Raw genomic sequence first — 12,564 nt, forward strand, 5'->3', positions numbered from 1 at the left:
TTTCAGAATTGACGACGAAATAAGATTCTTCCATGATAAACAAAAGCTAAAGGAATTTACAAAAAGAAAGCCAGCATTACAGAACATTCTCAGCAAAATATTCCATGAGGAAGAGATGAAAAACAACGATGCAAATCAGCAACGGGAGGAACTAGCCTAAAGGAATAGCCAAATAAAGGAGAAACCAAATCATGTCAAAAAACAAAAATGAGTCAAATGACTGGGAATACAAATCATATCACAATAATAACCCTGAATGTTAATGGCCTGAACTCATCAATCAAAAGACATAGACTGGCAGATTGGATTAAAAAGAAAAATCCAACAATATGCTGCTGCAAGAAACTCATCTCATAGAAAGAGATACCCATAGACTAAAGGTGAAAGGATGGGAAAAAACATACAATGCACACAGACACAGCAAAAAAACTGGAGTATCCATCCTCATTTCAGATAATGTGGACTTCAAGCCAAAACTCATCAGAAGGGATAAAGAAGGACATTACATGCTGCTTAAGGGAAGCATAAATCAGCAAGACATAACAATCATAAATATCTATGCCCCAAACATTGGCTCATCCACGTACCTCAAACAAATCCTTCTCAATTCCAGAAATCAAATAGACCACAACACAATAGTACTAGGCGATTTTAACACACCTCTCTCACTACTGGATAGATCTTCCAAACAAAACTTGAATAAAGAAACCATAGATCTCAATAACACAATCAACAATTTAGACTTAACCGACATATATAGAATATACCATCCAACAAAGAATGAATACACTTTCTTCTCAGCAGCACGTGGATCCTTCTCTAAAATAGACCATATTTTATGCCACAAAGCTACTGTTAGCAAATACAAGAAGATAGAGATACTACCTTGTACTCTATCAGATCATAATGGATTGAAATTAGAAATAAATAACAGAATAAAAAACAGAAACTTCTCCAATATCTGGAGATTAAATAATATGTTATTATATGTTGAATGGATAACAGAAGACATCAGGAGGGAAATAAAAAAATTCTTAGAAGTAAACGAGAACAAAGACACATCATATCAAAATCTCTGGGACACTATGAAAGCAGTACTTAGAGGAAGATTTATTTCAGGGAGTGCATTCAACAAAAGAAGTAGAAATCAACAAATAAACGACTTAACACTACAGCTCAAAGCCCTAGAAAAAGAAGAACAGACCAACACCAAAAGTAGTAGAAGACAGGAAATAGTTAAAATCAGAGCCGAAATCAACGAAATTGAAACAAAAGAAACAATCGGAAAACTTAACAAAATAAATAGTTGGTTCTTTGAAAAAATAAGCAAAATTGATAAACCCTTAGCCACACTAACAAAGAGAAAGAGAGAGAAAACTCAAATTACTAAAATTGGAAATGAACAAGGAAATATCACTACAGACACGAGTGAAATACAAAACATAATTAGAAGCTATTTTGAAAATCTATACTCCAACAAAACTGGAAACCTCGAAGACATCAACAGGTTTCTAGAGACACATGAATTACCTAAACTGAACAAGGAGGACATACACAACTTAAATAAATCAATTTCAAGCAATGAAATAGAAGAGGTCATCAAAAGCCTACCAACAGAGGGGGCGCCGCAGGCTGCCCGGTGAGCGGCTCAAGGCCCGGGAGCGCCGGCGCTGGTAAGTGGCGGAGGCCGGCCTGGCGGCGGCCATGAACCACTTTGTGTGGACCAGCGACCTTCTGGAGATCAACGAGGCCCTGGTGATCCACAGCGCGGGGTGCGAATCTACTACGGCGAGGAGAAGATAAAATTTGATGCTGGAACCCTCCTTCTTAGTACACACCGACTGATTTGGAGAGATCAGAAAAATCATGAGTGCTGCATGGCCATTCCTCTGTCCCACATTGTATTCATTGAGGAACAGGCAGCTGGAATTGGGAAGAGTGCCAAAATAGTGGTTCATCTGCATCCAGCTCATCCAACCAAAGAACCTGGCCCATTCCAGAGTAGTAAAAACTCCTACATCAAACTCTCCTTCAAAGAACATGGCCAGATTGAGTTTTACAGGCATTTATCAGAGGAAATGACCCAGAGAAGATGGGAGAATATACCAGTTTCTCAGTCGATACAAACAAATAGAGGACCCCAGCTAGGAAGAGTAAGAACTGTAGGAATTGTAGGTATTGAAAGGAAACTGGAAGAAAAAAGAAAAGAAACTGACAAAAACATTTCTGAGGCCTTTGAAGACCTTAGCAAGCTAATGATCAAGGCTAAAGAAATGGTGGAGTTATCAAAATCAATTGCTAATAAAATTAAAGAGAAGCAGGGTGACATCACAGAAGATGAGACCATCAGGTTTAAGTCGTACTTGCTGAGCATGGGAATAGCTAACCCAGTCACCAGGGAAACCTACGGTACCACATGCAGCTGGCTAAACAGCTGGCTGGAATATTGCAGGTGCCTTTAGAGGAACGAGGGGGAATAATGTCACTCACAGAGGTGTACTGTTTAGTTAACCGAGCTCGAGGAATGGAATTGCTCTCACCAGAAGATTTAGTGAATGCATGCAAGATGCTGAAAGCACTGAAATTACCTCTCAGGCTCCGGGTTTTTGACAGTGGTGTCATGGTAATTGAGCTTCAGTCCCACAAGGAAGAGGAAATGGTGGCCTCGGCCCTGGAGACAGTTTCAGAAAAAGGATCCCTAACATCAGAAGAGTTTGCTAAGCTCGTGGGAATGTCTGTCCTTCTGGCCAAAGAGAGGTTGCTGCTTGTAGAGAAGATGGGTCATCTTTGCCGAGATGACTCAGTAGAAGGCTTGCGGTTTTACCCAAATTTATTTATGACACAGAGCTAAAGGTTTTGTATTTGAAATACTTTCTGTCCATACTTATATCTGGTAGACTGTATGACACTGAGCTAAGAGATAAACCCCGATAAACTGAAAATTTATTAGAATGATAAAAATCTTTTAATCTCTCCCTAAATATTAGGGTTCTGGAAACTTATTTAGGATACATAAAGGAAAATAAAGAAAACGAATGTTAATATGAATTTAAAATCATGCTATAGTTGTGCAGAATTTAACTTGAAGTAAAGTAGATTTTAATTTGGTTCCCAAAAGTAACCATTTAGTAAAGAAGGGAATTTAAGTTCTTGAAGGAGGAAAAAGAGAAGTTGCACGTTTGCATAGGTTAGAGTATTAATTTGGTATGACTAAAATTCACTGAATTATGAATGTTTTCCTCTGTGTCTGATGCACTCATTTTGGGGGGTTTTCTTGAAGGAAGACATAGCTACAGTGTAGTATAAGAACCTGACAACACTGGAACAAAATAATCAAACTGCAGTATGCCCCATAAGGCTCTTCCTAAGGGCTTTTCAAAGCAGTCGTGGGCATGTCTTCAATGGACCAAATAAAACACCTTTAAAAAAGGAAAGGGCTGGTAATGTGGCTCTGTGGTAGAGCGCTTGCCTGGCATGTATGAGGCCCTGGCTTAAAGCCCTAGCACAGCAAAAACTTTTTTTATTTTTTAAAAGGAGAAAATTTTATTTGACTTCCATTTATATTTTGAGTAGTTTTTTTTTTTTTTTTTTTTTTTTAAAGTGGTGATTTCAGGGCTGACATTTAAAGAATGCAGCTGTGTCATTTTGTTTTAAAAAATGCTGTGGATTTTGAAACTGAATTAAAGATCTGTGTAGACATGCCCAGAGTTAAACTATTACAAATTTGGGAGGTAGATGGCTTAGGAATTCCCTGGAATTGTTCCATGGGTGGAAGGGCAGTGGGAACCTTTAGCTAATTTCACAGGAACCTTAGTGCTCTTTTACCTGGAAGCCAGGGATGGGGACAGAAAGTGGAAGAGTAATATGCCTCCTTCTCCTCCCTTAAGGAATCTTAACACTGAACTTTAAAAAAAAAATTATATCATATTCCAGAAATATTTTTTTCTTCTTTGTCCTATGCATTATAAATTGTGTGAATTGTCTTGGTAAAAGGTATTACCAAGATAACAATAACTGGCTACTGTTGCCTGTAGAGTGCTTGAATCTTAAAGTAGACTGCCTGATTTCATGTGTTACTGCTCTACAGCGTGCAGCATATCAGCATTACCTCCAACTCAGGGACCCCACAGGACAGGAGACCCTTTTCTGAGACTGAGTTGGACCCAGAAGAGTAGTGATGATTTTGGCCAATTCTCCAGAGGGAAAAACCCTTGGCACCAGGAGGAGGGGTGCCCAGGTGTACACTGCAGGACTTTCCCACTGGATGAGATAGAAGCCACTGCACATGCTCCCTTGGGAGGTGCCGAGGTCCTCAGCCACAGATAAGGGGATTCCCAACCCCTGATCCCGTTCTGAAAAGTGTCTGTTACTGCTTGTTCTCCAGTGTCATGGGAATGCTGTGGCCAAGGCATCCTGCTTTAGTCTTTGTTTTCCAAACCTGTCACTGACTCTTCATTGTGGTGACAGATCCCCTAATTACTTCATTGCTCAGCCTCAGGTTTATTTTGGGAGTAATTCAGTGTCTGGCCACCAAGTCTTTTAGGGGATTAGTTGGACGATAATGTAAACTTGTTTGTACATCTTCCCTCTGGGTTGCACTTACTCTGTCACATGGCTCTGGCAGACTTGTGTATACACACATGCACACACATACACACACACCACGGTATCTCTTCTGGCTAGGGTTCTTAAAATTAGCAAAGATAAATAATAATCTGTTTCACATGTTGGAGTATTTGCAGATAAGGTTGTTGGAGCTGCTGGATCTAGTTCTAATAGTTGTTCATTACAGCAAGACTACATAATTCAACATATTTATTTACCTTAATGTGATGATAGATGAACAAAAGTGGAACAATCTGAGTTGTTTAAAGTGAACTAAAGAGGAAGAAAAGTGACATGAATATACTTTTCAGATGTCACACTAACTAAAAAATAAGTACAATTGATTTTATTATTTTTAAAATGGGCATTCTTCACTTTCCAGACCTCCATTTGTATTTTTATTTTTTGCCAAATGAGGTGTTATTTTGTCTTTTATTGTTAGAGGTTATATTTAGATACAACTAATCAGGCCCTAAGTGCAAAAAAGTTCTGCCTTGATGCTTATCACTGTTATAATTATTTTTGTTTTCCTAACTTTGCTCATAGGAGCACAAATCTCTTTGTAGCTTTATGGTAATGGACTATTTCTAGTCACTTCCTGTCAAGAAAAAATTTTTTTCATTCTATAAGTGAAGGTTGTTTTCAAGGTTAAATGATTGGTATTAATGTACATACAGTAAAATGATTGCAAAATATTAAAATGAAAAAAAAAAAAAAAAAAAAAAGCCTACCAACAAAGAAAAGTCCAGGACCAAATGGGTTCTCAGCCAAGTTCTACAAAACCTTTAAAGAAGAGCTCATTCCAATACTCCTCAAAGTATTCCATGAAATAGAAGAGGAGGGAACCTTCCCAAACTCGTTCTATGAAGCCAATATCACCCTGATACCTAAACCAGACAGAGACACATCGAGGAAAGAAAATTTCAGACCAATATCCTTAATGAACATCGACGCAAAAATTCTCAACAAAATATTAGCAAATCACATACAAAAATATATTAAAAAGTTAGTGGACCACGATCAAGTGGGTTTTATCCCAGGGATGCAAGTTTGGTTCAACATCCGGAAATCAATAAATGTCATTCACCATATCAACAGACTTAAAGTTAAGAATCACATGATTATTTCAATAGATGCAGAAAAAGCATTTGATAAAATACAGCATCACTTCATGCTCAAAACACTAGAAAAAATTGGGGTACTGGGAACATTCCTTAACATTATAAATGCCATCTACGCTAAACCCATGGCCAATATCATTCTAAATGGTGAAAAACTGAAAGCATTCCCCCTAAAAACTGGAACAAGGCAGGGATGCCCTCTTTCACCACTTCTATTCAACATCGTCCTTGAGACTCTAGCCAGAGCAATTAGACAAACCAAAGAAATTAAAGGGATATGAATTGGAAAAGAAGAACTCAAACTATCCCTGTTCGCTGATGACATGATTATATATTTAGAGGAACCTGGAAATTCCACCAGAAAACTTTTAGAACTCATAAGTGAATTCAGTAAAGTAGCGGGATATAAGATCAATGCACATAAATCCAATGCATTTTTATACATAAGTGATGAGTCTTCAGAAAGAGAAATTAGGAAAACTACCCCATTCACAATAGCTTCAAAAAAAATTAAATACTTGGGAATCAATCTCACAAAAGAGGTGAAAGACCTCTACAATGAGAACTACAGAACACTAAAGAAAGAAATTAAAGAAAACCTTAGAAGATGGAAAGATCTCCCATGTTCTTGGATAGGAAGAATCAATATTGTCAAAATGGCTATCCTACCAAAAGTGTTATACAGATTCAATGCAATTCCAATTAAAATCCCAGTGATGTACCTTGCAGAAATAGAGCAAGCAATTATGAAATTCATCTGGAAGAATAAAAAACCCAGAATAGCTAAAGCAATCCTTGGCAGAAAGAGTGAAGCAGGGGGTATCGCAATACCAGATCTTCAACTATACAACAAAGCAATAGTAACAAAAACAGCATGGTATTGGTACCAAAATAGAAAGGTGGATCAATGGTACAGAATAGAGGACATGGACACAAACCCAAATAAATACAATTTTCTCATACTACACAAAGAGACCAAAAATATGCAATGGAGAAAAGATAGCCTCTTCAACAAATGGTGCTGGGAGAATTAGAAATCCATATGCAACAGAATGAAACTAAACCCATATCTCTCACCATGCACGAAACTAAACTCAAAATGGATTAAGGATCTCGGAATCAGACCAGAGACCTTGCATCTTATAGAAGAAAAAGTAGGTCCAGAGCTTCAACATGTCGGCTTAGGACCAGACTTCCTCAACAGGACTCCCATAGCACAAGAAATAAAAGTAAGAATTAATAACTGGGATAGATTCAAACTAAAAAGCTTTCTCTCAACAAAGGAAACTATCAGCAATGCGAAGAAAGAGCCTACAGAGTGGGAGAAAATCTTTGCCAGTCATACTTCAGATAGAGCACTAATCTCCAGAATCTATAAAGAACTCAAAAAAGTCTACACCAAGAATGCAAATAATCCAATCGACAAATGGGCTAAGGAAATGAATAGATACTTCACAGAAGAAGATGTACAAGCAATCAACAAACATATGGAAAAATGTTCAACATCTCTAGTAATAAGAGAAATGCAAATCAAAACCACCCTAAGATTCCATCTCACCCCAATTAGAATGGCCATTATCAAGAATACAAGCAACAACAGGTGTTGGCGAGGATGTGGGGAGAAAGGTACACTCATACATTGCTGGTGGGGCTGCAAATTAGTGCAGCCACTCTGGAAAGCAGTGTGGAGACTCCTTAGAAAACTTGGAATGGAACCACCATTTGACCGGGCTATCCCACTCCTTGGCCTATACCCAAAGGACTTAAAATCAGCATATTACAGAGATACAGCCACATCAATGTTCATAGCTGCTCAGTTCACAATAGCCAGATTGTGGAACCAACCTAGATGTCCTTCAATTGATGAATGGATAAAGAAAATGTGGTATATATATATATACAATGGAATATTACTCAGCCATAAAGAATGATAAAATTATGGTATTTGCAGACAAATGGATGAAACTGGAGAATATCATGCTAAGTGAGATAAGCCAATCTCAAAAAACCAAAGGACGAATGATATCGCTAATAAGTGGATGATGACACATAATGGGGGGTGGGAGGGGTTAGTGTTAGGGTTAGAGTTAGGGTTAGGGAGGGGGGCAAGAATGGAGGAAGGAAGGACTGTATAGAGGGAAAAGAGGGGTGGGAGGGGTGGGGGGAAGGGAAAAATAATATGAATCAAACATCATTGCCCTATGTAAATTTATGATTACACAAATGGTATGCCTTGACTCCATGTACAAATAGAGAAACAACATGTATCCCATTTCTATACAATAATAAAAAAATTAATAAAAAAAGAGTGCTATAGGGTTTTTAAAAAATATATTGTTATCAATTTCATTTCACTTGCTTAAGAAACCAAACTTGAACTTATTTTGCATGCAGTACAGATTTCCAAATGCTTATGTGCTAAAAAATCATTCTTTGTCATTATACTTATTTTACAAATGGAATAAAAATTGTTTTAAGTTTAAAAAAATGAACACAAAAAATACTGTGAAAGAAGTGTTGAATGACTCTTTATTTCCATTCTGATGGAGCCACTCTCTCCAAAATGCAGTAAGAATTGCTATTATTTTCCCTTTCATCCAGAAAAAAATTCAACCCTTCCTGTATAATATTTCTTATTGCCATTTTGGAGAGTTTGACTACATTTGACAGAAAATAAATTGTCATTCTGGATCATTGATCAAGCATTAATTTGAGAAAAGGAGTGAATAACAAACATTCAGTATAAAGGAATGCATAAAACACTGTCACAATAAAACTGGAGTAAGTAGCTCCACTGACAAGTTCTACTTCAGGGATCATAAAAAAATATGAGCATAAATTATCAAAATCTGCTTTATACAAACTAAGAGAATGTTTAATTTTTAAAAAGTAACTGAAGATGGTAGGAATACTTTGCTGCATTTATAGTTGCCCCTGTTATTTTTACCTTCCCCATTTCAGTGGTAGTGGTGAAGATTTCAGTCCATGTCTCCAGAAATTGTATCTATGTACCTTACAAAACTGAAATGAAAAATTTACAAGAGGCTTTCAAAAAATAGATTTTAGTAAAATAAAGAATGAAAATATTTGATTAAATCAATTGTACTGTCATGTATAACTATTTAGAACAACTTAAAAATTAAGGTTCATTAAAATAATGAGAGGAACCATCATGAAAATAACTACAGATAACATGATAGGAATGAGAAAAAATCAAAATGGCACAAAATAAAAATCAATTCAACAAACCTTAGAAAGAAATTTATAGTGGAAAAATTAGAAAAAATTGAAAAGTTCTTCCCTCTTTATCATCAATTACTTTAAATGTAAAAAGATCATCTTTCAATAAAAAGACAGACTTAAAAATAAATAAGAAAGGTAAGGTATATATATGTATGGTCTATGAGAAACTTACTTTAAGTTAAAAAAAACAAATAGGATGAAAGCAAAAAGGTTGAAAATATTTTATGTTAATACTAATCAAAAAAGAGATAGTATGGATATAATATTATTGAATAAAATAGACAAAAATCTAAAATTATTAAAGAGACAATGCATACTAATGAAAAGCTAAGACCAAGAACATGTAAGAATTACAAACGTGTGAATCAAACTTTAGAACCCTAAAACATATGAAGCAAACCTGTAGAGAATTAAAGAAATGTTAATTTCCTCAATAATAGTTGGAATACTTAACCTGGAAAAAATTGATGCAAGATAAATAATGAAATAAAGAACTTACAAAACACTGTAAACCTAATAGTTCTCATCTACATATAAGGAATTATTTACCCTCAAATAGAACATGCCTTATATGTAGATAAGGCACATAGAATCTTTTTCAGAATACTCTATCTTTTAGGGTACAAAACAAGTTTCAATACATTAAAAAAATTGAAATGTCCAAAGTGTCTTTTCTAATCAGTGGAATAAAACTAGATATAGTTAACAGGAAGAAAACTGGACTGTTCACAAACATGTATATTCTTAACAACACATTCTTAAATGACAAATAGGTAAAAGGAGAAATGAAAAGTGAAATTAGGAAATACATTGAGGCACGTTAAAATAAAAATATACTGAAATTAATGGACTGTAAAAAGTGAGAATAGCTAGAGTAGAAATATATAGTTGTAAATACATTAAAAAAATGAAGATTTCAAAATAATAACCTACCTATATATAACTTAAGTAACAAGCAGAGGAAGAACAAACTATATCTGAGACTGCAGATGGAGGAAAATAATAAAGATTGGAGTGGGTAGAAAAATAGCAAGCAGTAAGGATAGATAATAATAAAATAATTTTGACAATATTAATTCTGTCTATCCAAGAACATGGGAAATCTTTCCATCTTCTACGGTTTTCTTTAATTTATTTCTTCAGTGTTCTGTAGTTTTCACTGTAGAGGTCTTTCACCTCTTTTGTTAGATTGATTCCCAAGTATTTTATTTTATTTTTTTGAGGCTATTGTGAATGGAGGGGTTTTCCTAACTTGTCTTTCAGAGAATTCATCACTTATGAATAGAAATGCATTAGATTTATGCATATCAATTTTATGTCCTGCTATTTTGCTGAATTTATTTATTAGTTCTAGAAGTTTGCTAGTGGAGTTTTTGGATCTTCTAAATATAGAATCATGTCATCAGCAAATAGTGATATCTTGAATTCTTTTCCTATTTGTATCCCTTTAATTTCTTTGGTCTGTCTAATTGCTCTGGCTTGAGTTTCAAGGATGATGTTGAATAGAAGTGGTGAAAGAGGGCATCCCTGTGTTGTTCCATTTTTAGAGGGAATTCTTTCAGTTTCTTTCATTTAGAATGATGTTGGGCATGGGCTTAGCATAGATAGCCTTTACAATGTTGAAGTATGTTCCTGTTATCCCTATTTTTTCTAGAGTTTTAAGCATGAAGGGATGCTGTATTTTATCAAATGTTTTCTCAGCATCTATTAAAATAATCATATGATTCTTAACTTTAAGTCTATTGATGTGATGAATTACGTTTATTGATTTCTGGATGTTGAATCAACCTTGCATCCCTGGGTTAAACCCCACTTGATCATGGTGCACTATCTTTTTAATATGTTTTTGTATGTGATTTGCCAGAATTTTATTAAGGATTTTTGCATCTATGTTCATCAGGGTATTGGTCTAAAGTTTTCTTTCCTTGATGCATCTTTGTCTGGTTTTGGTATCAGAGTGATACTAACTTCATAGAATGAGTTTGGAAGGGTTCCCTCCTTTTCTATTTCCTGGAATACTTTGAGGAGTATTGGTATTAGTTCTTCTTTAAAGGTCTTGTAGAATTCAGCTGAAAATTCATCTGGTCCCGGTCTTTTCTTGGCTGGCAGACTTTTGATGGCTTTTTCTGTTTCGATGCTTGAAATTGATCTGTTTAAATTGTGTATGTCTTCCTGATTCAGTTTGCAAGGATGGTATGTCTCTAAAAACTTGTCAATGTCTTCAATATTTTCTATTTTGTTGGAGTATAGATTTTCAAAGTAACTTCTAATTATGTTATGTATTTCAATGGTGTCTGTCGTGATCTTTCCTTTTTCATCACGAATTCTAGTAATTTGAGTTTTCTCTCTCCTTCTGTTCATTAATGTGGCTAAGCGTATATCAATTTTGTTTACTTTTTCAAAGAACCAACTTTTTGTTTTGTCAATTTTTTGAATTGTTTTTCTTGTTTCAATTTCATTGATTTCAGTACTGTCAAAATGGCCATTCTTCCAAAGGCACTATACAGATTCAATACAATTCTAATTAAAATCCCAATGACATGCTTCATAAAAATAGAAAAAGCAATCATGAACTTCATCTGGAAGAATAAGAGACCTGGAATAGCTAAAGCAATCCTGAGCAGAAGTGAAGCAGGAGGTATCACAATACCAGAACTTAAACTATAGTACAGAGGAACAGTAACAAAAATGGCATGGTATTGGCACCAAAATAGACAGGCAGATCAATGACACAGAATAGAAGACACAGAGACAAATCCACAAAAAATACAGTCATACTAGACAAAGGAGCCAAAAGCATACAATGGTGAAAAGAGAGCCTGTTCATTAAATGGTGCTGCAAAAACTGGAAATCCATATGTAGTAAAATGAAATTAAACTCCTATCTCTCACCCTGCACAAAACAGGATGCAACTCAAAATGGATCAAATACTTAGGAATTAGACCAGAAACCATGCACTAAACAGAAGACAAAGTAGGCCCAAATATTCATCATGTTGGCTTAGGATCAGACTTCCTTAATAAGACTCCAAAGCACAAGACATCAAAGCAAGAATCAATAAGTGGGATGGATTCAAACTAAAAAGCTTTTTCTTAGCAAAGGATACAATCAATAATGTGAAAAGAGAACCTACAAAATTTATAAAGAACTTACAAACTTTACACCAAAAATACAAAGAACCCAATCAATAAATGGGCCATTTGCCTGCAAATGCCATAATTTTATTATTCTTTATGGCTCAGTAATATTCCATGGTATATATATACACCACAGTTTCTTTATCCATTCATCAATTGAGGAAAGAGGGACTCTATAGAGGGATAAGAGGGGTGAGAGGGATGGGGGGGAGGAAAAAAATAACAGAATGAATCAAAAACTATTATCCTGGGTAAATGTATGATTACACAATGGTATGCCTCTACTTCATGTACAAACAGAGAAACAAGATGTATCCCATTTGTTTACAATAAAAACGAATTAAAAAAATCATTAGGCAAAAACTAAGGAATATGAAAACAGTATAGGTTTAATTAAAAATAATTTATGCTTGTTGGTCCAATTTGGCATACTTAATGTAAGATATTAATAATAAAG

General features: G+C 35.2%; 2 protein-coding genes across 3 annotated transcripts in view; one reads left to right on the plus strand and one right to left on the minus strand.

The window, feature by feature from the left end:
• Positions 1-12,564, minus strand: part of Fstl5 (follistatin like 5) — a 776,424-nt gene that overhangs the window by 539,377 nt on the left and 224,483 nt on the right. The gene's annotated exons all lie outside the window — the stretch shown is intronic.
• On the plus strand, positions 1,705-2,978 carry LOC124994750 (vacuolar protein-sorting-associated protein 36-like). Its single transcript, XM_047567008.1, is given in 3 exon segments — positions 1,705-1,759; positions 1,762-2,406; positions 2,409-2,978. Coding segments are annotated over 3 exon segments (1,143 nt in total). The 3' UTR covers positions 2,852-2,978.

This window comes from Sciurus carolinensis, chromosome 10 (assembly GCF_902686445.1).
Source record: "Sciurus carolinensis chromosome 10, mSciCar1.2, whole genome shotgun sequence".
Classification (NCBI taxonomy): Eukaryota; Metazoa; Chordata; class Mammalia; order Rodentia; family Sciuridae; genus Sciurus; species Sciurus carolinensis.